Source organism: Papio anubis, chromosome 10 (assembly GCF_008728515.1).
Source record: "Papio anubis isolate 15944 chromosome 10, Panubis1.0, whole genome shotgun sequence".
NCBI classification, from domain to species: Eukaryota; Metazoa; Chordata; class Mammalia; order Primates; family Cercopithecidae; genus Papio; species Papio anubis.
In genome coordinates, this window is record NC_044985.1 from 19,547,225 (window position 1) to 19,574,940 (window position 27,716).

The 27,716-nt window shown below is 37.7% G+C and overlaps 1 protein-coding gene and 1 non-coding gene across 4 annotated transcripts in view; one reads left to right on the top strand and one right to left on the bottom strand.

Moving 5' to 3' along the window:
• RAB3GAP1 (RAB3 GTPase activating protein catalytic subunit 1) overlaps window positions 1-27,716 on the top strand; it is a 110,269-nt gene that overhangs the window by 5,392 nt on the left and 77,161 nt on the right. For all 3 annotated transcript variants that reach the window (XR_002516045.2, XM_003909180.4, XM_003909179.5), the window contains exon 3: window positions 307-382. Coding sequence is in view for 2 of the 3 variants with exons in the window: in XM_003909180.4 (XP_003909229.2) it covers window positions 307-382 (76 nt within the window). In the remaining variant the exon portion in view is untranslated. The remainder of the gene's footprint in view (window positions 1-306; window positions 383-27,716) is intronic.
• Window positions 7,480-7,580, bottom strand: LOC116269345. The gene has a single exon (XR_004176817.1). It is a non-coding gene; the product is annotated as a small nucleolar RNA U13 (small nucleolar RNA).

Genomic DNA, 27,716 nt, shown 5'->3' on the forward strand with positions numbered 1-27,716 from the left:
ATTTGTGCCCCAAATTTGTTTTATTCGTTTTAATAGAAATTCGTTAATTCTCAATTTACATTTTGTGGAAGGCAGAATGCTTTTGTTGGGTAAGCAGTAGATATAAATGAATCAAAACCTAAGAATTCTTGAATGAAAGATTATTTGTCTTACCCCATATCCATAAATGAAGTTAGCAATACTAAGTGTACTGAGTCCTCTCTGGTCAAATTGTTAAAATATAAAAAATACCTTTTTAAAGAAATTATATAATAATAGGAAAAAATGTGTGCTGTTGTATTTAGAAGCTTTCTCCCCACTTCCTAGGTTTATTTCCAAAGTTGAAGAAGTCTTGAATGACTGGAAACTGATTGGAAACTCTTTGGGAAAGCCACTTGAAAAGGTCAGATCTATTTGCTGGTGTCTCTAAATGACTATTTACTTTGAAACCTCTATTTTCCAGCCCTTTGCTGCATTTGGCACATTTGAATTAAATGTTTTTTAAAGTTATGTATAAACATCTAATGGCATTTGGAAGAATTTGGATTTTAATCTGTGGCAAATGATATATGTAAGACATTTGTGAAATGTTTAAATAATAAAGTTTTATATATATATATATATAAAATATTCTTGTGAGTGATTCTTTGTGAGTGAAATTTGCTTCTCTTTTGCCGTCTCCCTTGGAATGTTAAAACATATTTTTAAAAGTTTTTTAGTTTGTCAGAGAAACATTGCAGTGACCAGCTTCTTTGGTAGCATATTTTGCTTAACGAATGAGGAAAATTCTAGTACTTAACCACTGATTTACTGTAGTTAACAACTATTTCACTCAGTTTTTGTATTTTAGAATATCACTAGTAACATCACCCTGCTGTTTTAAACTTTTTAACTTACGGATGTTTTAAGGATTTTATTTAAGATGAAAAAATTACTCTTTGAAATTGAGATAGAAATCAAATTCTAATCTAAAGTATTGGTAGTTTTATTCATAAGCCACATCCCAAATGTTTAATGAAGAATGTACTCTGAGAACAAACATAGATTCACTGTGAAGGGATCTAACAATTTGATTTTAAGTTTATGTAGATGCTTAGTTTGTTAGATAAATTCTTTTGAAATAAAATTTATGGTTGGTTTTATTACAACTCAATATTACTAACTCAGTGATAACTTATTAACTCAGTAATTATTAATTCAATGGTAATTTAATTATAATTTACCCTGTGTTAGGAACTTTGAGTTCTCAGTATTTGCTAGGGTTTTTCAGCTTTGTGATGGTGATACTATCAAAAAAGACACTGTCAAAATGCATTAGGAAGCCAGGCAACATAGTGAGACCTGGTCTCTTAAGGAAAACAAATCTCCTTATTTGTATCAATATGAACAGAAAAAGTAAGACTACATATAAGGAATACATCATTTAAAGACTCTTGGCAATATATAAATTGATTTACTACATTACATGTGTGAATAAAGAAAATGTGACACTTTCAAACACGGGTCATTCTATTCCACTTGAAACACATACATAACAATTGATATAGATGCCAATAAGATTAAAGGCAAAATAAGCTGGATATAGCTAGAATAGGAAATGATTTACACTACCAAAAAGAGAGCTAGATCGGGTACTTAGGAGCTCTGATAATTCTTTCATTCTTTGATTTACGTGTATGTACTGAGTATCTGCAATGTGCCTGATGTGAAGAAATTGTGAACAAGATAAGATCAGTGTTGCCGTCGAACATAAATTCTAGTGAGGGTGATCAGTAAAGAAACATTAAAATTTTATATTATTATTAATTTTTAAATTGATATATGATAGATGTACATATTTTGGGGTACATGTGATAATTTGATACATTCATATAATCAAATCAGTGTAATTGGGAACCCTTAAATATTTATCTTTATGGTAGGAACATACAAATTACTTTCTTTTAGCTATTTTGAAATGTATAGTCAATTAGTGTTACCTAAAGTCACTCTAAGGGTTAAAGTTTTAGATGCTAAATTCAGTTTTGGAATTTAAGTGGGTAATTATTTAAAGTAGGTAGCATACTGCCAGGCATGTAATAGAGGCTAATGAAGTGTTAGTTCCAGTCTGTTTCTCCCTACTAGATAGTAGTACATAAATAAGATATAGAAAATACGGGCAGATTTCAAGGTGAGCTGTAACTATGATGAATAGGAAGAAAGTGTAGAGGACAGGGATTGTTTGGTGTAGAAAAGAAAGTTTAGAGACTTCCTTAGAAGATTTTAATTTATATGAAGGACAGTGATTATTAATTTTCTTCCTCTACTGAGGGGGAATTAAGGGAAATTATTTTATTAAAACCTTTAATTATGGAAAATTTCAAACATACATAAGGTGAACAGTATAATGAATAAGTATAATGAATATTGTAGTATAATGAACGCCCATGTACCCATCACTTAGCGTCAACAATTAATACTTTGCCATTTCTTGTTTGAGTGGTACCTCTGTTTAATCCCCTGCCTCCACTAGATTTTTTAGATAGTTTTTTGGGGTAAGATTTATATGCATTGTAATGCATAAAACTTAACTGCTTGATTTTGACAAATGTTCACATGGGTATAACTTACACTCCTATCAAGATAGAGGACAGCTCTGTTACCCCAGGAAGATCCTTAGTGACCCTTTCTGGTTAATTCCCATGCCCTCCAGTCATCTGCTATTATTATTATTATTATTATTATTATTATTTGAGACAGCGTCTTGCTGTGTCACCCAGGCTGGAGTGCTGTGATGTGATCTCGGCTCATTGCAACCTCTGCCTCCCGGGTTCAAGCAATTCACATGCCTTAGCCTCCCAAGAAACTGAGACTACAGGCATGTGCCACCTTGCCTGGCTATTTTTGTGTTTCTGGTATTTTGTATTTTCGCCATGTTGGCCAGGCTGATTTCCAATTCCTGGCCTAAAGCAATCCGCTTGCCCTGGCCTCCCAAAGTGCTGGGATTACAGGTGTGAACCACTGGCCCCAGCCTTTTTTTTTTTTTTTTTTTTAAATAAACATACATTACTGTCACCTGCTCTAGAATTTTACATTTAGGTGACCATAAATGTCCCTGACATCCTTTACTCACCATAATGTTTTTAGATTCATCTAGGTGGTTGTACATATCAGAATTTCATTTCTCTTTATCACTGTGTAATAAGTGGTCTGTTTTATGAATATACATGGTTTCTTTCACTTGTCCACTTACATACTATTAGGAATACAGCAGAACCTTATTGTATGAGGCCTTTTGTGGACTTATGTTTTTATTTCTCTTGAGTAAATGCCTAGGATTGGAATCACTGGGTAGTAGGATAGGTGTAACTTTATAAGAAACAGCTAGAGCTTTTTGTACTGTTTACCTGCCCACCATCAATACATGGGAGGTTGTGTTGCTCTACATTTTCACCAACAATCAGTTGTTTGCAGTCTTGTATATTTTAGTCATCTTAATAGGTATGTAGTTTGTGCTTTTAATTTATATTTCTCATTTTGGTTTTAGTTTGTATTTCTATGATGATATTAATACTGACCACTGAATTTTCATGCACTTAGCCATTTGTTTATCTTCCTTTGTGAAATGTCTTTTTCAAGTTGTTTATCCATTTTAAAGATTGGATTTTGTTTTTATTGAGTTGTAGGAGTTCTTTTAGTGTTTTTTTTTTTTTTGTATTATATATTCTGCTTTTAAGTCTTTTCTCAGTAGTTTTGCTAAGTTGTGAAGATCTTTTTAATGCAATTTTCTAGCAACTTTATCAATTTATCATTTAACTTTTGTTTAGGTCTGTGATTTATTTTGAGCAATACTTTATGGAGGGAAGTAGAGATCAAGTTTCTTCTTTCTTTTTTTTTTTTTGCGTATGGATATCCTGTTGTTCTAGAACCTACTTTGGAAAACACTTTTTCCATTGGGTTGCTTTGTCACCTTTATTGAATAGTTGACCTAAGAAGTCTACTTCTGGAGTCTGCATTCTGTTTCATTAATCTATTTGACCATCCTTATGTCAATACCATATTGTCTTTTTTTTTTTTTTTGAGACAGATTCTCACTCTGTCACCCAGGCTGGAGTGCTCAATCTTGGCTCACTGCAGCCTCCGCTTCTCGGGTTCAAGCTATTCTCCTGCCTCAGCCTCCCCAGTAGCTGAGATTACAGGCACCTGCCACCGTGCCTGGCTGCTCTTTTATTTTTAGTAGAGACAGGGTTTACCATGTTGGCCAGGCTGGTCTTGAACTCTTGACCTCAGGTGATCCACCCGCCTCGGCTTCCCAGAGTGCTGGGATTGTAGGCATGAGGCACTGCGCCCGGCCTATATTGTCTTGATTACTGTAGTTTCGGATTTCCCAACCTTGGCACTATTGACATTTTGGGCCACATTGTTGTGAGGCTGTCTTACGCATTGTCAGATATTTAATAGTATCTTTGATTTCTACCTGCTAGATGCCAGTAACGTTTTTCCAGTTGTGACAACCAAAATCGTATCCAGATATTGCCAAATGCCTGCTGAGGGACAAAATTGGCCCCACCTGAGAACCGTTGAATGGCTTTTTAGTAAATCCTGATGTTAATGTAAATTCTCCATCTTTGTTGTTTTCCCAAGATTTTAGATCTTTTGTGTTTCAATTATGAATTTTAGAATAGGCTTGCTTATTATTATAAAAAGGAGTATGATTATACTGAGACTGTAATTGGGGTTGTGTTGAATTTGTAGATCACTTTGGAGACATTTTAACAGTCTTGAAACGTCCAATCATGAACATGGCACATCTCTCCATTTATTTAGGTCATCTTTAATTTTTCTCAGCAACATTTTGCAGTTTTGGTAGAGGTCTTGTATATCCTTTGCTAACTTTATTACTAAGCATTTTATGTTGTAAGATGCAAAAATAAATGGAATTGTTTTTTAGTTTTGTTTTCCAGTTGTTCGTTGCTAGTACTTAGATACACAGTAAAATTTTGTATGTTAACTTTGTGTCATAATACCTGGCTAAACACACCTATTTTAAATCATAATCATTTAATTCTTCTGCATTTTTCTACATTAATAGTTATGTTGCACACAAATAGGTACAGTTTTACTTTCCAATTTTTATACCTTTATTACTATTATTGTACTATCCCAAACCTTCAGTAACATGTTGAGTAGAACTGCTGCAAGTAAACATCCTTGCCCTCGTTAAATTTGAGGTGGGGGAAATGTTCAGTGCTTCAAAACTTAGGTTAACTGTAGGTTTTTTAATAGGTGTCCAGAAGACTGAGTAAATTATTTTCTTAATTTGCTGAAAGTATTTTGTTTTTGTTGTAAATGAGTATTCAAGTTAGTAAAATCTTATTTAGCATCTATTGAGATAATCATATGGTTTTTCTTTTTTATTTTCTGAATATGGTAAATTATGTTGATTTAAAACAATTTTTTTGTTGTAAAATATAAGATGTACCATTTTAACAATTTTTAAGTGTAAAATTTAGTGGCATTTAGTACTTTCACATTATTGTGCAATCATTGCCACCATCCACATCCAGAACTTATTTCATCAGCACAAACTGAAACTGCCCATTAAACAAGAACTCCTTGTTGCTTGGATTGCTTCTACCTTCTAGCCATTATAAATAATGCTGCTATGAACATGAATGTACAAATATCTGTCAGATTCCTGCTTTCAGTGCTTTTATGTTTATACCCAGAAGTGGAATTGCTGAATTATTTGATGATTCTATTTTTAACTTTCTGGGGAACTGCCGTACTTTTGGCTGGCTACAAATTTTGTTTTTGTTTTCCTGAAAGATTTTGCCATATTTTTGAAGGATAGTTTTGCTTAAGAGTGCTGGCTTGATGGTTATTTTTTCCACTTCTATAAAGATGTAGTTCCATTGTCTTCTGTTCTCTGTAGTTTCTAAGGAGAAGGTAGATATATTCATATTTTTGTTTGACTTTGTTTTTCTCTGGCTGCTTTTGAGATTCTTTTCTTTAAAAAAATTTTATTTAAGCCATCTGACTGTGATGTGCACAGATATGTTTTCTTTGTATTTTTGCTGCATAGGGTTTATATTGATATTGGATAAATTTTTGTTTTTCACCACATTGGGGGCGTGTTAGGTCATTATATCTTCAATTTTTTTTTTGCCCCATTCTCTACTCTTTTTCTGTGACTTAAGCTATACTTAACATTTGACTTGCTGATCCCGACCCCCAGGTGGGTCTCTGAGGTTCTGCTGTCAGTCTTTTTTCTCTCTGTTCTTTAGGTTGGATAGTTTATCTTGATTTCGAGTTCATTTATTCTTTCTTCTGTTGATTCCGACTTGCTGTTAAGCCTACCTGCTGTATTTTTCAATGCAGTTACACTTTTTAGGTCCAGAATTTTCATTTGATTCTTATGAGTAATTTTCAATTCTCTGAGATTCCTCATCTCTAAGTTTGTTTTGAAAATAGTTTCTGTAGTCCTTGAGTGTATTTATTATAGCTAGTCTAATGCAAGTTGCATGACTAGGTCTTTTTGGGGTTGGTTTCTGTTGACTGTTTTTTGTTTTTGTTTTTGTTTTTTTGTGTTTTTTTTTGAATATAGGTCACATTTTGCTGTTTTTTTGTTTTTTTGGTTTTTTTTTTCTGAGGTGTTTTTATTTTGGTATGTTTATCCAGTAATTTTAAAGATTCATGCTTACATTATGAAGTGTAGAGACGAAATGTAGTCTACATTTTATTTATAATGTAAGCATAAATTTTCATTCATAAACTTTCTAACATTTATGTTGTGTTCCTCTGAAGAGTTTTTTTTTTTTGGTTCTAGTGAGTGTTTTGCTTGGCTGGATTAAAACTGCATTCTCTTTTCAGTGATGGCAGCAGCTGAAATCTTTTCTTTCTAGCTCTTTCTTTGTCATTGTACCCTAGAATCTCCTCTGCACATGCATAGTTTAGCAGATAGCCAAGGTTTGGGACAGTTTTTACATAAATTTTGGAGACTTAGCCCCTGTTGGCTTCTTCCTTTCCAGAATTTACACCTCAATGTTAGAACTGCCCTGTCAACCTCAAACATTGTCTGGTGTCACCTAAATTCGGTAGAGCTGTATCTTGCTGCTTCCCAAGTTGTACACAGATTAGAGCCCCCGTAGATCAGCAATTGTCAGTGTGTGATCTGAGGACCGTTGTCTCTGAGAGCTTTGCAAGGGGTGATCAGGGTCCCTGCCTTTTCCAGTTAGGTACGTGTGTACTTGAGGCCAAATTTTCTTCATGTACTTCAACTAGAACAATGGATTGCAGTGATTCATTGCAGAAGCAGATATGAGAATACAGTTAACTTTTTAAAAACTATACATTAAACAGATTTGCAAAAAGGTAGAACAGGGCTACTCTTCTCATTAATATTTTTGTTTGTTCCAGAAAATGTCGTTACAACTTATATGTTAAGATATAAAAAGTTCATTGTTTGTAATGAATTAATAAATTGCAATTTTTTTCCTTTCAGTTTTTTTTGTATTTTCATGTCAGATGGTAATGTACCGATGTTGTGACAATGTTTGAGGGAGGCACATCTCATGTGTGCATGAAAACTTAAATGTCCTGCTTTCGAACTATGAAAGGATCTCTTAAAATTTCTAATGCGGGATCTTCAGAAATTTATTTTTCTTTTCTTTTTTTTTTTTTTTTGAGAGGGAGTCTCACTCTGTCACTAGGCTGGAGTGCAGTGGTGCAATCTCGGCTCACTGCAACCTTTGCCTCCCTGGTTCAAGTGATTCTCTTGCCTTGGTATCCTGAGTAGCTGGGACTATAGGTGCATGCCACCATGCCCAGCTAATTTTTTTTTTTTTGTATTTTTAGTAGAGACGAGGTTTCGCCATGTTGGCCAGAATGGTCTCAATCTTTTGACCTTGTGATCTGCCTGCCTCAGCCTCCCAACGTGCTGGGATTACAGGCGTGAGCCACTGCACCCGGCCAGTAATTTTTAAGAGTGTAAGGGGGTCCTGAGTCCAGAAAGTTTGAGAATTGCTGTTAGACAAAAAGGTATAAACAAGTGCCTGTTGTCAGATACACTTTCTTTTTTTCATGGGTAAACTCTTCTCAGCTTCTGTCTGCATGTGGTCTCTCTCCAGAGCATTGAAAAATGGTGTTTTTGTCCAGATTTTATAGGAAAGTGTATCTGACCAAGTTGCTTCACCATTACCAGAACCCAAAGTGCTGGGAAATGATTTTAAAAGGGAAGGAAATGGCAATTATTGAGCACCAGGTATGGTATTGGTATCATGCACTATAGTTGGGACTGTGTCTGTTAATTTAATCCTTAAACAGATTTCAACAGTTAGTTATAACCCCATTTTATGGACAAGAAATAAGGCTTTGAGTGGTACTGTAATTTGCCCAGTGTCATTTTGCCAGTAGTTTTGGTATAAACGGGATTAAAGTTAGGTGTTGCCTTCAAAACCCATGTTGGTTCTACTTTACTGTGTCCTTTTTGGTTTCAGCAATTTAAGCGTGAGTAAAATTACTTCGAATGAGTATTAAAATAGCTTTCTAAGGCAGATTTTGGGATTCTGTTGTCTGGGGCTTTATAAAATAGATAAAAATCTTGGTGGTATGAGTATGATCCTTCTTGAAGGCAAGGGAAATAAAGAAATGACCTTTTAAGTTCCTTTTAGCTTTGTAATTTTATGATTCTATTTAGCAAAAATTTTAAGTACTTTTAATGAAATGTTAAGTTTAGGTATATCATAATCCAGTAATAGAACTGTTTAGTCAGTGACTGACTCGTATGTCCCTGAAAAATTCATGGAAGAAGAATTAACTTTAGAGTATTAATAGAAGAATAATGACTACAGTAATGTTGAAATGAGTTCACATTTTTCATACCCACTCAGTAGATTGGAATGGCATTTCAGTACTTTAAAGTTCATATGGCAAATTTAAGATGAATTTGAATTATACATTTTCTCAATTAGAAACTTCCCAAACTAAGTTATGACAATAAGTCAAATTTGGGACTTATATAAACTTTATATAAACAGTTTAGATTCCTTTATTTGCATTATCTCCAAACCTTTCGGTGTTTTATGGAGTATTAATATGGGGGAGTGTATGTTTTCTCAAAGCTGAAGTTTTTTGAAGCTATAGAAGGTTGAGGATCAGTCACTGATGAGAATGCAGTGTTTCTGAAATGAAGTAAATAAAAACAAAAGCAACATTGAGCTGCTCACAACCTTGTTGTAATGGGACATGTAAGATAAGGTTTGTAGTTTGTTTTTTTTCCCTCTTCATTTTTATTTTTCCTTTAAATTGTAACCATAGTGTCTATAGCTTCTTTGGATATTATGTAGAAGAAAAAAAATTGGTGTTTTGTTATATCTCCAATTCATTCGAATTGGAAGTTTCGGGAGTTTTTTGCTGTTATTGTCGTCAACATTTTTATTATTGTAATATAAAAATAGGAGATATCTTTAAGAGGCAGAATAGCATACATAGGTGATGAAGAATATGCACTCTAAAGTTGTACAGCTTGTGTTGGAATCCGAATTCTGTTGCTCATTTGCTTTGTGGTATTGTGCTGTCTCAGTTACTGTTAGTCATTATTTATTTTTGTCTTTCTATCTTAATTGCTGTTATTATTTTTGAGAGAGGGTCTTGCTGTTACCCAGGCTAGAGTGTGGTGGTACAATCTTGGCTCACTGGATGGAGCCTCAGCCTCCTGGACTCAGGTTATCCTTCTACCTCAGGCTCCTGAGTAGCTGGGACTACAGGTACATGCCACCATGCCCAGTAATTGGTTGACTTTTTTTTTTCTGTAGAAACAATGTCTCACCATATTGCCCAGGCTACTCTTGAATTCCTGGACTCAAGTGATTCTCCTGCCTCAGCCTCCCAAAATGCTAGGATTACAGGTGTGATCCACTGAGCCTGGCCTCTTACAAGTATTTACTAGAGTCAGTAAAATGATATTTGCTTAAGTAGAGTAGAATATAAACATAGAATTATTTAACAATCTATTGCAATAAAAATGATTCATTGTTTCTTAGAGCACCTGGCAGCTAAAAGCATAGCACCTAGCTGGGGGAAAGCTTTATGTAATAGATTCTGGCTGAGAAAGCTCAAGTTTAATTCTGAGATAGATAAGAATAAAATATTTCTGTACACATTTTTAGTTCTATTATTTCCTAATTCTTTTGTATATTTTTAATGATTTACCATTTAGTTATAGCACAATAACTAAATGTGTGATAAATTATTCTCTCAGTGTGATAAGTGAAATTTTCAAAATACATTATGAATTTTACTTTGAACTTAAATTTGGTTTAAGATACATGCCACTAAAGGAAGTAGACTATAAAAATCTCTCTTAAAAAAAAAAAAAGAGGCTGGGCGCTGTGGCTCACGGCTGTAATCCCATCACTTTGGGAGGCTGAGGCGGGCAGATCACCTGAGGTCAGGAGTTCAAGACCAGCCTGGCCAACGTGATGAAACCCTGTCTCTGCTAAAAATACAAAAATTAGCTGGGTATGGTGGCAGACACCTGTAATCCCAGCTACTTGGGAGACTGAGGCAGGAGAGTCGTTTGAACCGGGGAGGCAGAGGTTGCAGTGAGCTGAGATTGCGCCACTGTACTCCTGCCTGGGTGATAGAGTGAGACTCCATCTCAAAAAAAAAAAAAAAAGTCCATACTTATTTTAGACAGTGATGTAATGAAATTTCACTGTGATTCTAAACAACAAAACATCAGTCTCCTGTGAGAGCTTTTCATAAATTAATACTCATATTCATTACATGACACCCTAACTTAAATTTTACCACTTGACTGGGTAGGGATCACATTTTGTTATAACAAATGCAACAAAAAAAGATTTTTCACAAAAAATTAACAAAGCCGTAATCATTTATGGGGGATTTTTTCAGTTACATCTCTATTGCGGTGACTCTTAACCTTTTTTATGGTCTGGCATACAGAGGGTGTAATTTGGTATCATTAGTAATAACAGTTAATTTGATAGTTCATTTATTACATACATGACACATTGCCTGGTGTATGCTTAGTACATGTTTGTTGATTGACTCCCCAGAATACACGAGTAACCCCTTGAACTCGGCATGTTCACTTTGTATAAGATATGCAGTGTAAACACACCACATTTACTTACCTGGGAATTTTGTTAAAATATGGTGATGGTGGCATTTTTAAAAGCATTATACAGAAGATGGAAAGTCTTCTGGATGGTCTGGTACGTTTTAAAATAACTGTGGTTGAATTTTTCTGCATTTAGTTTTATAATTAACCATTTTCTGTACTTTTTTTCTTTATTTAGTAATTTTTCCCTTTAGGTTTTTGATTTAGTAAATTTGATTTTTCCATCTAATTAAGTTTATATAAATTGGCAAGTTTTATGGATGAGTCATTTTCTAAAACTTTGTAAAAATGGTTGTTGAGAATTTCAGTTGCATTTTTCTATAGAACGGATATGTTTAAGATACGTTTACAGGGTAGCAAATAAAATATTAATTTTTTCTTTCTACTTCTGGGGCCATGTCATAAAAGACTGTTCATCCTCTCAACTACTTCTTTTTGTTCTTTTGTTTTATTCATTTTTTCATTCATTTATTTGTGGAGAGCCTACTGTGCAGTACGAATTATCCCCCTCACTTCCTGTTTATTAAAACAACGTTCTCCCCCTGCCCTCCCTCACCTCCAGATTGTTAAACCCTTTTCCCTTTACTCCACAGTCATTTTATCTCAGCTGTCATTCTTTCTGTGCCTCCCTCCAGGAAAGGAAAAAAAACTTTTTGTCTGAAGAATGGGAGCTGCTTTAAATTATCCATCACAGAGAGTCATTTAAAATGTGACAGCAGTCTCACCTCTCCTGAGCTGAATAATTACCTTGAAGCCACTTGCTACATGGGTTGTTAATTGATGCCAAGTAGCCATACAATGCCATATGATGGATATTATAATTCATACCCTGTAGTTTAACAGTGTATAGGCAATCACTAATCAATATTATCTCTGTAAACCAATGAGAATTCCTGTCAAACAACTTTGTATCAGCCCACTCCTTGTTTCCTTTAAAAACCTGTTTGTAACAGAGGCAGACAGAGTACTCCCCAAGGCAGCTTGGAAATATGTCCTGGGCTGCAGTCCTCAACTTTGGCCCAAACAAATTCCCTCTGTTAATTTTGCCTCAGCTTCTTCTTTTAGGTCAACATGTGTAGCTAATGACTTGGAACTGTTCAGGCAGTTAGAGTTCAACCAGTTTAAAAGCCATATAGCTCATTGTGGATAGGACTTTACCATGGTATATAATGGGTGTTCTTTCTGTCTTTAGTTTTTAAAGTAGAAATGGGGTCCTGAAATGTTATCCAGACTGGTCTGAAACTCCTGGCCTATAAAGGGAATTCTTTTTTTTTTTTTTTTTTGAGACAGAGTCTAGCTCTCTCTCCAGGCTGGAGTGTAGTGGTGTGATCTCGGCTCACTGCAACCTCCGCCTCCTGGATTCAAGCAATTCTCCTGCTTCAGCCTCCCGAGTATCTGGGATTACAGGTGCCTGCCACCATGCCTGGCTAATTTTGTATTTTTACTAGAGACGGGCTTTCTCCATGTTGGTTAGGCTGGTCTCAAACTCTTGACCTTGTGATCTGCCCAAAGTGTTGGGATTACAAGCATGAGCCATTGTGCCTGGCCTATAAAGGGAATTCTTAATCCAGAGTCTTGGGTCTCTTTGAATTGTATGCATTCTTCATTTGGAATGTGAATTTTCTTGGGAGATGGTCCACAACTTTTGTCAGATACTCAGAGGAGCCCATGACCCCAAAAAGGTTAAATAAAAGCTAATGTTTAAAAATATTTTGGTATATATTTATTTTAAAAATTAATATGTTTCATTTTGACAATATATATACACAGGCTTACTTGAACATGTACTTTTGGGACAGTTTGTATGATAGAGACTACAGGTTTGTGTGGAAGTCACAGTTTACTCACATACAGATCTGGTAGTTTTTAAGTTGGTGAAATTTGTCCTTGATACCCTTCTACCTTCTTACCCATTTTCATAATCCTAGTATCCTGGCCTTGAGGTCCAGAGCCTCATTTTACTGGCCCTTAAATGCTCCAAAATTACCCACTTTTTTCCTTTGCTTCCAGTCTCTACCCCCATCTTCATCCCGTGTCCAAAGTACCATGCTAATCCTAATCAGTGGGAAGCAGTTTTATTAATTTATTTAAAATATTTGAATGGATGAATAAAATATTTGAATATTTGAATGGATTAGTTTGGTTTCGTATTTTACTAAAATATTCAGAGAAACTTCTTTTAGGCTCCTATCTTCGAATTCCTTTCTGTTGTGGGTGCAAGTGGCTGGGGCTGGTGTTGCAGGTAGTAACATAATTTACCAAAACAGTCGTAGGTCTTTTTTAAAAAAGGAAGGTTTATTAGAGAAAGTATGAAGATACAAAGATACGTTGCAAGGGTGCAAGGTGCAGCACAGCAGAGAAGGGGCTGTCTGTAAAGAGGAAGGGGCTGGAGGGGGCTAAGTGCAGGATGAGGTTATGTTCCTGGGGCTACGTGCTCGCCTTCCTTATTGTTGCTTACCTATCAGGATTCCACATTCCCCCCCAGCAGAACAACAATGACAAGTCTCTGACATTGGGGGTGGAGGTCTCATCTCCCAACCGCATCCTGCTAACCGTGGGTATGGCACTGGCCCTGCCGATGGCTGTTGGTCTGTCAGGAGACTCTGTGGGTCATTGTCCTGGATTGTGGGACTTAGATGCATTGGATCTTTTTTTTTTTTCTTTCTTTCTTTCTTTTTTTTTTTTAGATGAGTCTCGCTTTATCGCCCAGGCTGAAATCTGGTAGCATGATCTTGGCCCATTGCAATCTCCACCTCTAGGGTTCAAGCAGTTCTCATGCTTCAGCCTCCCAAGTAGCTGTGACCACAGGTGCACATCACCATGCCTGGCTACTTTTTTGTATTAGTAGAGATGGGGTTTCACCATGTTGACCAGGCTAGTCTCAAACTCCTGACCTCAAGTGATCCTCCTACCTCAGCCTCCCAAAGTGCTGGGATTATAGGCGTGAGCCATGGTGCTCAGCCAGATATTGGATCTTGTTGGAGGCAGGGCTTCTCAGAGAAGGGGAGCACGTTAAGACATAACTAGCATTCAACTGAATCCAGGGAAGATTCATAAAGGTAGCAAGCATCTTTGGGGAGAGACTGATATCCCGTTTGCAGTGTCATTTGTAGGTGAAACTAGAATTCTAGAAGAGAAAGTTTTGTTTTTTAAGCCAGGTATCAAAAAGGGAAAAAACCTTTTGCAATGTGTCTTTTTGTCCTTATTGGAAGCCCATTTGGGTAACCTGGAAGTCAAACTTGATGAAAAAGTGTTTGAATTTAATTAGACGCAACATAGGGAACGAATTTTAGAGAGACTATTATGTTTTAATTATATACAATATTCTTTTTATAAATTTCCTGTCACGATTTTCTTGTGACTTACGTAGACCATCTATTATATGCTTGGACTTTTTTGGACTTGTCCTGAACATCTCTTATTTTTAAACAACCAGTTATTTTACTTTAAGACAAGAAATTACCATACAAGATTCTTTCTCATATAAAATACTTTTTTATAACCTTCCTTACCAACAATACCTCTTTACCATTATAACCTTTAATTAGGCAGAAATTATTTTTCTTCTGTTAGTGAGTTATGGTTTGTATTACCTATTGCTGTGTGAGCCTGTGAAGGGGAGCAGATAGGGAAGTTGTCTACGTACTGTAGAAGTTATCCCCTTTCAAGAGATTGCCCAGTTAGGTTTCCTGCTAGGGTCTATCTGAGTAAGTGTGGGCTATCTTTAAGCCCAGGGGTAGGACTATCTAGGTTGAAGTTATTGGTTAAAGATTTAGGTAGCTTTCCCGGGAGAAATAGGGCTATTAGAGGGAAAGATTAATTCAGAGATTGGGTAAATATTAAGCAGACACCCATCTTGGAAAGTATATTTTTGCCCCAAAGGGGTGTGGAATATTTAGACATTACCCAAGACTGGTGGGAGAATGGTAATTGGTCCCTCAAGTAATATAAAGGGGTGTGATTTTTTTCTTTTGGATGGAGAGAGGGAGTGCATTTGCCCCCATTACCCAACAGAATTTGGAGGAATGTTGCTCAGGAAAGGAGATTAGTACAGAGTAGGCAGCTCTTGAACCCAAAAGGGAAATTTATAATTTCATTTGCATCCTACAGAGTTACCCTTGGCTTTGTTTTGTTGATGCCAATGTCTGATTTGGAAGGCAGGTAGAGCAGAGAGACCCCTCAGCTCAAGGCCATAAGTGTTTGGGATTGTCCTGGGGCCCTTTGGCCCTCAGGCAGTCCTGTTTTTAATGACTGAGCATGTGACAGAGGGACAAACTGTACAGGGTTCTTTCCCATGTATCTCATTGGGGCAGTTTGCCTTCTAGTGGCCTGGCCTTCTGCACCGGTGGCAGTTACCTGGAGGAGTGTCCTTAGGGAAACCTGGAGGAGGCTGGGGGCTTATAAAGCAGCCAGCAATTGAGCCTGACTCGTGTTCCTGTGTTTTTCTTTCTCTTTAGCCCTGTCCTCCTCATTCTACTCTCAGTTATAAAAGACTGAGGAGGTTAATTTGAGAATTTCTTGCATAGCAGTCATGCTAAAAGAAAATTAGACATTTCTTTTTGAGAGTCTGAGGGTTAAATTTATCCCAGTGCTTTAAAATATAGCCCAGGGGTGAGTGTGAGGGAACTGAGGGGCTTTGTCCCATGATGGGACTGTAAAAAATGTCTGCTGGGGATGCAAACTGCAGTTTCTCCCAGGGCATCCCACCAAGGGATAAGGGATCCACTCACATTGCTGAGGGACTTCTCGATGCACTTTCCAAAGGGGCATTCCACCTACTGGCAGGGATCTCCTGGCACTAGGGCCTTACACTGGATGAACACTAGGTGAGAGACCCCAGGTTAGTCTAGGTACAAATTGCGCTGGGTGCTCAATCCAGGTAGGAGGGGAAAGGGTTGAGGGAAGACTCACTGTCCTGGTGCTGTTTGGGATTACCTGGCTTAAGATGTCTAGAGCAGGAGGATTGGCTGCCTTATGTGGGAGAGTGAGAAAGAGGATATCTGAGTTCCGCCAAATGTATATAGGTTAGCCCTGGTCGAGCTTCTGCTGCCAGTTATGCCGAACTTAGGGTTTGGGGACTTTTGACCAGAAAGGATAGGCTCTCTCCTATCCTTTCTGGGTAAGGCAGCCAAATCTGTTCAGGCCCTAGCCTTCAGGCTACACCAGGGAGTGGCCCCGGCCAGCTGTCGTTCATTGCCGGAGGAATACTAGACTTTGTCTGCCAGAAGACTAAAAAGGAAAGCAAACTTTGAATTCTTACCCGATTGGGTAGCGAGTCAGACATCTTTTTACTGGCCCTGGCCAGGAACCTTCAGTTGTCTCCAGGCTTGGGCACTGTCCATCAAGATACTGGAGTTGGAGGAGAGGAAATGCAGACAGTAAGAGAGAGCTCCCCAAGCAGTCCCCAAGCACTCCCCAGAAGGGCCACCAAAATGTTGCAGGTGCCACTGGCTGGGGCCAGTGTCTTGGACAGTAAAGGATTTACCAAGACAGTTGTAGGTAAAGACAGGCAGATTTAGAGAAAGTACGTAGATATATTTAGAGGAAGTATGTATTAGAGAAAGTATGAAGATATGATACTGGCAGCACAGCAGAGAAGGGGCTGTCTACTAAGGGGCAGGAGCTGGAGGGAAGTTTTTGTTTTGTTTTTGTTTTTGTTTTGTTTTTGTGAGACAGAGTCTTGCTTTGTCGCCCAGGCTGGAGTGCAGTGGCGTGATGTCCACTCACTGCAAGCTCCGCCCCCCCCCCGGTTCATGCCATTCTCCTGCCTCAGCCTCCCGAGTAGCTGGGAGTACAGGTGCCTGCCACCACGCCCGGCTAATATTTGTATTTTTAGTAGAGACGGGGTTTCACCATGTTTGCCAGGATGGTCTCGATCTCCTGACCTAGTGATCCGCCCGCCTCAGCCCCCCAAAGTGCTAGGATTACAGGCGTGAGCCACCGCGCCTGGCCGTGGAGGGAAGTTTTGTAGGGTCATGACAAAGGAGCCATGTACGGGTGAGGTATTTGGGAACAGAATGTTGTGCCAGCAGGTTGTTTGTGATTAGTTGTCTCTTGGAACAATTTTTCTCCCCCACCGGGAACCCTTCCTTGTTCCTTACTAATCAGGACTCCACACTTTGCATCATTTAGTCCTCAAGTTTTTAACGTTTAAAAAAAATGCTTCTGGAATTTCAGAAAAATGTAAGAAAAGTTAAGTCAACACTTTAAAATTATATGGGGAAATATTTTAGGGCAAGGCATCTGTCTAGGGGCCTAGAAGACCGTCCTATGGAACCAGTCCCCATTGTTTCCCTTGTTCTTTTCTACTTTTTGAGTAGCAAATTCTTTCATTAAAAAATTTTAGAGACCTTTAATTATAAAAATAATGTAACCACACCAAATGATGCATATGTATAAAAAAGTGATAGTCCCCTCCTCCTCACTTCTCCATCTACTTTTCAGAACAACTTTTAACAGTTCCATGTGCATACATTATACCTTGAAAAAAAGATCAATCACTTTTTATTACAGTTATCTTCTTTTTTAAAACTGTATCTTGGCGTGTTTGCAAGATAGGACATAAACATCTCTTGTTACTTTAATGCTTGCATTGTAGTCTGTTGTATGATTATCATGATGGGTTTATACATATTCCTATTGAAGAATATTTACTTTGCAGTTTTTGCAGTTAAGGTACTGTGGTGGTAAGCATTGTTCTACATACTCTTGCATATTTGTCTTTTTCTTGTTGGGGGATTACTGTTTCCTTCATATGGGGTTTTTCCTCAAATACCTGATGATCTCTAGCTACTCATTTGAGAGTGAGGAACTAAAATTCGTGGGATTCATAGGATCAAAAACTTTTTTTATTTCATTGTGTGGTCACGGAGTGTCAGTCTCTGTAGACATTTTCATTTGAGCCCACCAATCTCCTTCTCCTTGTGAATACTACTCTTGCATATTTGTATGAATATTTCTGTAACAGAATTTTTTTTTTTTTTTTGAGACGGGGTCTCATTCTGTTGCCAGGCTGGAGTGCAGTGGCACAATCTCGGCTCACTGCAACCTCTGCCTCCTGGGTTCAAGTGATTCTCCTGCCTCAGCCTCCCGAGTAGCTGGTACTACAGGCATGTGCCACCACGCCCAGCTAATTTTTTGTATTTTAAATAGAGACAGGGTTTCACCATGTTAGCCAGGATGTCTCGATCTCCTGACCTCCTGATCTACCCGCCTCAGCCTCCTAAAGTGCTGGGATTACAGGCATGAGCCACTGCGCCCGGCCTTCTGTAACAGATTTCTGAAAGTGGAATTACTCGGTCAAAGAGAACATGATTCTTATTTTTGATAAATACAGCCATGTTTTCTGCCAAAATAGTTGACTGCATTTGTAGTTTTTCCACATATGGTATATGAAAGCACCCATATCCTCACTCCGTCCACACTGTTTATTTTCATTATATTTTTGCTAATATAACAGACTAAAACTATCTCATTTTTTTTTATATTTTCCTGAGCACTCGTGAGATTGAGCATTCGTTAGTGTTTATTAGATATTAGAATTTCCTTTTTGATGGCATGTTAGATACACTAACCAATTTTCTGCTGTCTCATTGGATTGTGCAAGGGCTTTTATATTTTTATGAATGCTGACTCTCTGGGTTGCAGATATTTTCCCTCGTCTGTCATTTTGCTTTTAATTTGAATGTCTTATGCTTCACAAGAGTTTATATGTATTTTTACTATGGCAAAATATATAAAATTTACCATTTTTAGATGTTTAGTTCAGTAGCATTAAATATATTCACATTGTTGTGCAATTATTACCATCATCCATATTTAGAACAATTTTATCATCCCAAACAAACTCTATCCATTAAACAATAATAGCCTCACATAAGAGGCATCATACGATATTTGTCCTTTTGTGTCTGACATGTTTCACTTAACATGAAATATGAAGTAATATCTTCAAGGTTCATTCATGTTGTAGCATGTGTCAGAATTTCATTCCTTTTGAAGGCTGAATAATATTCCATTATATGTATATACCATATTTTAAAATCCATTCATTGGCCAGGCACGGTGGCCCACGCCTATAATCACAGCACTTTGGGAGGCCAAGGCAGGTGGATCACCTGAGGTCAGGAGTTTGAGATCAGCTGGCCAACATGGTGAAACCACATCTCTACTAAAAATAAAAAAATTAGCCAGGCATTGTGGCGCACGCCTGTGGTCCCAGCTACTGAGGAGGCTGAGACAGGAGAATCACTTGAACCTGGGAGGTGGAGGTTACAGTGATATGAGATTGAGCCACTGCACCACTCCAGCCTGGGCGACAGAGCAACACTCCATCTCAACAACAACAACAACGACAACAACAACAACAAAATCCATTCATTCATCTGTCATCTGTTGCTTCTACCTTGAGACTATTGTGAATAATGCTACTGTGAACATGTGTTATACAAGTATCTGTTCTACTTGCTTTCAGTTCCTTTGTGTAGCCTGGGCATGGTGGCTCATGCCTATAATCCCGGCATTTTGGGAGGCCTAGACAGGAAGATTGCTTGAGGCCAGGAGTTTGAGACCAGCCTGGGCAACATAACCTATAGAGATAGCGAGACCCTATCTCTACAAAAAAAAAAAAAAAAAAAAAAAAAACAAGAAACTGCTGGTGTCTTTTGGGTATACAATCAGAAGTGGAATTGTTGGGTCCTATAGTAATTCTTTGTTTAATTTTTTGAGGAACCATCACGTCGTTTTCCACAGTGGCTGTAGCAGTTTACATTCTCACCAGCAATGCCCAAGGGCTCAATTTCTACACTGTTATTTCCTGGTGCTTTTTTTTTTTTTGAAAAAAATGATAATCATTCTAATGAGTATGAAGTGGTTGTGGTTTTGATTTGCATTTCCCCAATAATTAGGGATATTGAGCATCTTTTCCTGTTCTTATTGCCTATTTGTCTACGTTCTTGGGAGAAATGTTTATTGAAGTCCTTTGCCTATTTTTACAATTGGATTATTTCTTTTGTTGTCAAGTTGTAAGAGTTCTTTATGTATTCTAGATATTAATCTCTTATGTGATATATGACTTGCAAATATTTTCTCCCATTCATGCGTTGCCTTTTCACTCTGTTGATAGTATACTTTGATGCACAAAAGTTTTTAATTTTGATGAAATTCATTTTATTTTTTCTTTTGTTGCCTGTGCGTTTAGTGTCCTGTTCAATAAATAATTGCAAATTCAAGTGTTATGAAGGATTTCCCCTGTTTACTTGTAAGAGATTTATAGTTGTTAGCTCTTATGTTTAGACCTTTGATCCATTTTGATTTTTATGTGTAATGTAAGGTAAGAGTTTATATTTTTAAGTAGTTAGGTTCTTTATGACTTCTGGATTTCATCCTGTATGTAGAAAGGGTCTCTTGACCTTACTCTGATAAATTTATACTTCTCTATTTTTTAGTACTTATCTTCTAAAGAAAGATTTTTTCTTCTAACATTTAGGTATTCTACTTAGAATTACTTTTTGTGAGTGAAATGAGACTTTTTTTGTTTTGCTATTGGATAGCCAACTTTTCCAAACTGTCCCATTGAATATGTTCCCTTTATTATGTACTGAGTTCCCATATGTATTTGGATCGGTTTCTGGATTCTGAATAATGTTTATTCCTATATAAATATCATTTTATTTTTTAATTGCTATAAATTTATTATACATTCTGGTAGGACAAATATCCTCCCATTATTTTCCTCTGCAGTCACTGGGCTATATTAATACTTCCCTTCCCTCCCTTTCTTTTCCCTTCCCTATCTCTTCCCTTCCCTTCTCCCCTCCCCTCCTTCCTCTCCCTCTCCCTCTCTTCTTTTCTTGAGACACAGTGTTGCTGTGTTGCCCAGGCTGGAGTGCAGCCTTGACCTCCTGGGATCAAGTGATCCTCTGCCTCAGCCTCTAGAGTAGCTGGGACCACAGGCATGTGCCAACACACCTCACTAATTTTTTTATTTTTTGTAGAAATGTGGTTTCTTTTTTTTTTTTTTTAAGATGGAGTCTCGCTCTGTCACCCAGGCTGGAGTGCAGTGGCACGATCTTGGCTCACTGCAACCTCTACCTCCCAGGTTCAAGCAATTCTCCTGCTTCAGCCTCCTGAGTAGCTGGGATTACAGGCACGCGCCACCACGCCTGGCTAATTTTTTTAAAATTTTTTAGTAGAGACGGGGTTTCACCATGTTGGCCAGAATGGTATCGATTTCTTGATCTTGTGATCCGCCCGCCTCAGCCTCCCACAGTGCTGGGATTACAGGCGTGAGCCACTGTGCCCAGCCAGAAATGTGGTTTCACTGTGTTGTCCAGGATGGTCTTGAACTCCTGGGCTCCAGTGATCCTCCCATCTTGGCCTCCCAAAGTGCTGCAATTACAGGCCTAAGTCACCACACCTGGCCTCTATACTACTTTCTGATTGTCTTTATTACTTCTCCATGCTTTCCCCTTCCTTATCTTCTCTTTCTCATTTGTTTTTCTCCTTCCAGTGTGTTCAGATGACTTCTCCTGAACTAATGCTGTCATTATATTATGATCCTTCACAGAAGCCTTCAATGGCTTTCCATTGCCTACAGGGTAGTCTGAACTAGGACTGATATTCATAGGCTTCCATAGTCAGGTCCCTAATTTCTCCACCTTTTTTCTCTACTTCCCGATAGGGAACTTTAGCTGAGCTGGGTTGTTTCCTAAATTCGCAGTTCAATTTCCTGCCCCAAATCCTCATCTGTTCTTATCAGTTTTACCTTACCTAAAGGCTAACAGGGATCCAATTTTCTTCACAAATCTACTGATGGCTTACTCATCTGGCATTTATCCAATCATGTCCTTAGTTATGTCCTTAATCATGTCCACTTACGCTACTGGTAAATGATACGACAAATCAGTTTACCACTTAATAGTTTGGTAACCTGGGACAGGTTTTTCAGTCTCTTAACCTTTTCTCATCCATAGAATGAGGTTAATCCTTAACCTCATGTAAGTTTAATTTCAGTGTTAAAAGATTTTATGTATGCACAGGCACACAAATACATGAATTATCTGGCTTAGTAGGTACTTAGAGATGTGAGTATCCTATCCTGAAGAGCAGGAAATTAATTTGTACAGTCTGCTTTTACTTAAAAAAAATACTTATAATGAACTTCAAGTATATGCAATTGGAGTAATTAAAATCCTTGGTGGATATACGTAAATGTGATACATATTTATGAGCAGATGAGAAGATCATATATACAGAGGAGAAGGTCAGATCAGGAAATAAAATACACAGGCTTAAAATGAAGCCAGGCTGGCTCAGAAAGGAGTATAAATTTTGACTGCTAAGGTAGGCCCAAGTGCCTATTAGATCTGAGTGCCTGAGATGATGCTAAAGGGTACTTGTTTCCTTTAAAGAAGGCTTATTTGTGTTAACCAATGTACCTCATGCCTACGTGAATCAATACCTGGCTGATTCTTTTCCCTGAGGATTTCTTATATTTGGTCTGGTTTTTCACTTAACAGTTGACTGTGTCCCCTTTGCTCAGGATCTCTTCCTATGACAGTTCTTAGGTAGTTGAATGTTGTCTGGATGAATTGTGGTTCTTGGTAACTGAAGAAGGACTATCTCAAGTTCCCCTTTGTTTCTGAATTTCCCTTGTGGAATGAAAGTCAAAAGTTGCGTACAAAAGGGCTTCTGGACTGAGCCTTGGTATCATTCCTTTCTGTGCTTTTGTGCTTTTAGTGGGATGATCTTGATCCAGGCTGAAGGCCAGCCAGGCCACCTGTATGGAGTGGAATGTATCTAGATGACTGGGTTGTTTTTGTTCAATGGTTAGAAACTATTTATTAATCTCAAATTGTCATGATCACCTGACCTCAGGTGATCCACCCGCCTCGGCCTCCCAAAGTGCTGGAATTACAGGCGTGAGCCACCATGCCTGGCCAATATGTACACTTTTGTAACTGGCTTCTTTCACCTGACATAATGTTTTCCAGGTTTGTCATATTGTGCCATTTATCAGTGTAGTCATCCCTTGGTATCCTTGGGGGGACTGGTTCCAAGACACCATTCCCCTATGCCTGTTGTGGATACCAAAATTCCTGGATGCTCAAGTCCCTTATATAAAATGGCATATTAGCAGATGGCCTACACACATTATCCCACACATTAAATCCTCTCTAGATTACGTATAATACCTAGTACAATGTAAATGCTGTATAAGTAGTAGTTATACTGTATTTTTAAAAATACATATATATTATTTTAAATTGTTGTATTGATGGGTCTTTTTCTGAATATTTTCAGCCCATAGTTGGTTGAATCTAGGGATATGGAATCTGTAGATGTGGAGGGCTGATTGTTTTCATTGCTGAATAATATTCCATTTTAGGGATATACCACATTTATCTTTGCCTATTGATGGGAATTTGAGTTGTTTCCACCTTTTGGTTACTGTGAGTAATGCTGTGAGCATTTATAGCATTAAGTTTTTGAGTGGACGTATGTTTTTATTTCTTTTGGCTGTATATCTAGGAGTAGAGTTTCTGGATCTTATGTTTATTTTTAACCTTTTGAGGACCTGCCAGACTGTTTTCCAGAGTGGCTCTTTGATTTTACATTTCTACCAGCCATGTATAGGACTCCTGAGAAAAATTTTTATTTTTATTTTTATTTTTTAGAGGCAAGGTCTTGCTCTATTGCCCAGGCTGGATTGCAGTGCCACAATCATAGTTCACTGTAATCTCAAACTCCTGGGTCTCAAGTGATCCTCCTGCCTCAGCCTTCCAAGTAGGTAGGACTATAGGCATGTACCAACACACTCAAAAAAAATTTTTTTTTCGTTTGGGGATGGGGTCTCATTGTTTCTCAGGCTGGTCTTAAACTCTTGGCCTCAAGCAGTCCTCCTGCCTCAGCCTCTCAAAGTGCTGGCGTTATAGGTGTCAGCCACTGTGTCCAACACTGTTTTTTGTTTTTGTTCTTGTTTTTTTTTATAATTATAGCCATCCTAGTAGATATGAAGTAGTATCTCATTGTGGTTTTGATTTGCATTTCCCTAATGGCTGATGATGTTGAACATCTTTTGATGTTTTTATTGGCTGTTTATATACCTTTTTTAGAGAAATGTCTTTTCAGGTCCTTTGCCCATTTTAAATTTTGGTTGTCGGCTAGGTGCGGTGGCTCATTCCTGTAATCCCAGCACTTTGGGAGGCCAAGGCGGTGGATCATCTAAGGTCAGGAGTTTGAGGCTAGCCTGACCAACATGGTGAAACCCTGTCTCTACGAAAAATAAAACAGCCAAATATCGTGGTGCATGCCTGTAATTCCAGCTACTTGGGAGGCTGAGGCAGGAGAATCACTTGAACCAGGAGGCAGAGATTGCAATGAGCCGAGATCACTCCATTGCACTCCAACCTGGGCAACAAGAGTGAAACGCCTCAGAAAATAAAAACAGTAATAAAATTGGGTTGTCTTCTCCTTATCCAATTGTAAGAGTTCTTTATATATTCTGGATACAAGTCCCTATGGGGTACATAATTTGCAGACATCTTCTCCCATTCTCTATGTTGCAGCATGTATCATTGTGAGTCATCCTTTTACTTTCTTGATGGCATCTATAGTTTTAGCTCTTACATTTAGATCTGCAATCCATTTTTAGTTAATTTTGAAGTCTAGAGTAAGACAAGGATCCAACTTTGTTCTTTTGCATGTGGATATCTAGTTGTTGCAGCAGTTCAAGACATGATGGGGTTGTGTGCTATTTCAACTTGTTAGATCACAGTGTATATATTACTCAAATATATGGATATCCAGTATGTTACTGGTTAGGAAATATTTTCTAGTACCTTTGGAAGTTGTAGGGGTTATTATTAATACTGAACAAAGGTAATTCCCTAAATACATATTAAGCATGTAGGTACTGTTAAGTACTGGGCTGCAAATATGAGTAGAACAATAGTCTTTGCTTTTCACAATCTAGTGGAGAAATAGACGTATAAATAAGCAATTAGAATAAGGTATTGTTCTTGTATTTGAACAAGATGCTAAGAAATAATCACTAACTGCTTGAAAATAATCAAAGGCAGATTTTCAATAGGAATTAATATTTAGGTTGAGTTTTGAAGAATGAGCTAAAAGTATACTAAAAGAATGAAGCAGAGAAGAGCAGTAGGAATAGCCTACGCACAGGTTTATGAAGAAAGCATGCCTCTGGGGAAAAACAAGTTGTTAGACATAGTTGTAATACAAGGAAGATGGAAGGTTGATGTGGGGGTAAAACTCGAAAGGAATAGGGTCAGATCTGTAAGCTTTGTATTTCCACCAATGTGCTCATGTTGAAATATTTGTGTATTGTAACTTCTAATTATGTTACATTTTTATATCCTTTTTATGTCAGTTTTTTTGTTTTTATACAATATGTGTAATACTATAATACATAATTGGAAATAAATATATGGAGGTGTATAATTAGATTTTTACTGATAGAGGTCACTATTATTGATTATGGAAAGTTGTTGAATAATTTAAGTGGAGGAGGAAAAATAGCATATTTGTATTTTAGGAAGATAACGACGTAGAAGGATGGAAGGCTATTAAAACAGTCCAGGAAACATATTGTGAAGGGGTTAACTAAGGCAGTGATCTTTATCTTACTGAGGTCTTTGGCCCTCTAAAGTTATGACTTAGACTCTATCTTAGTTACCTAATGTTTATTGAGTAGGTAGAAAGATAAGTGGAAAGGATTGTTGGTGCCAAATTATGATGATTAGTAGCATGCTGTTGTTACATAATTGCCATTACTGTCTTTTCTTTTGGAAAAAGAGCATCTTCCTCTCACCAACACTCACATTTTCCTCAGAAGTTATTTTTCCACTTCTTTATCTCATTTTTAAGGGATATTTTATTGATTTTTTAAATTTGTTGGGTTATGATTTATACACAGCAAAGTTTACACAGCTCATGTATGTAATTGTTTTAACAAATGTATATACCCATGTTACCACCATTCATATAAAAATATAGAACATTTTCATTATCCCAGAAAGATTGCTCGTTTTTTAATCCCAGAGGTAATCACAGTTTTGACTTCTTTCACTGTATATTTTAGTTTTTCCTGTTCTTAAGCTTTTTATAGCTAGACTCATACAGTATCACTCTTCATATCTAACTTTTTTGCTGAACATGATGATTTAAAAATTCACCATACTGGAATTTGGTATCAAATGACTATATCCTGATGGAATTGAATATGGGATGTTAGAGTGTTGTTTATCAGTTGAGTCTGTTTTGGAGACAGAACTTGGTTGCCTTGTCGCTTATTGAATACAATCAAATCTTCCTCTAGATAGATGTCAGTAAGGTTGACAATAGTACTAGAATCCAGAATTAGGGTCAGACAGTATCACTGTATCATTTAAAAAGAGTATTTTAGATTTACTGCAAACTTGAAAAAGGAATTTCTCTCTCCTTTTCTGGACTTTCTTTTACCTCGTTTTAGCTATCACTGCTTTATATTGGACATTTCTTCTAGCATAACAAACTCTTATGTACATTATCATATTACTTACTGGCTCTTGAGCCTTTTGTATAGGCCATTGATGCCTTGATTTAACACAGGTCAACCTCATGGTAAAGAAACCCACCCCACACATAAAAATTATGATTTTTGGCCAGATGTAGTGGCTCATGCCTGTAATCCCACCACTTTGGGAGGCTGAGGTGGGCAGATAACTTGAGGTCAGGAGTTCAAGACCAGCCTGGCCAACATAGTGAAACCTGGTCTCTACTAAAAATACAAAAATTAGCCAGGCATGGTGGTGCATGCCTGCAATCCCAACAACACGGGAGACTGATGCAGGAGAATCGCTTAAACCTAGGAGGCGGAGGTCGGGTGCGGTGGCTCAAGCCTGTAATCCCAGCACTTTGGGAGGCCGAGACGGGCGGATCACGAGGTCAGGAGATCGAGACCATACTGGTTAATATGGTGAAACCCCGTCTCTACTAAAAAGTACAAAAAAACTAGCCGGGCAAGGTGGCGGGCGCCTGTGGTCCCAGCTACTTGGGAGGCTGAGGCAGGAGAATGGCGTGAACCCGGGAGGCGGAGCTTGTAGTGAGCTGAGATCTGGCCACTGCACTCCAGACTGGGCAACAGAGCGAAACTCCGTCTCAAAAAAAAAAAAAAAAAAACCTAGGAGGCGGAGGTTGCAGTGAACCGTGATCACACCACTGCACTCCAGCCTGGGTGACAGAGCGAGCCTTGGTCTCAAAAAAAAGAAAAAACTAAATTCTCTGCCCACTTTTTGATGGGGTTGTTTTTTTCTTGTAAATTTGTTTATTTGTAGATTCTGGATCCATTAGCCCTTTGTCAGATGGATAGATTGCAAAAATTTTCTCCCATTCTGTAGGTTGCCTGTTCACTCTGATGATAGTTTCTTTTGCTGTGCAGAAGCTCTTTAGTAATTAGATCCCATTTGTTACCATTGCTTTTGGTGTTTTAATCATGAAGTCTTTGCCCATGCCTATGTCCTAAATGGTATTGCCTAGGTTTTCTTCTAGGGTTTCTATGGCTTTAGGTCTTATGTTTAAGTCTTTAATCCATCTTGAATTAATTTTTGTA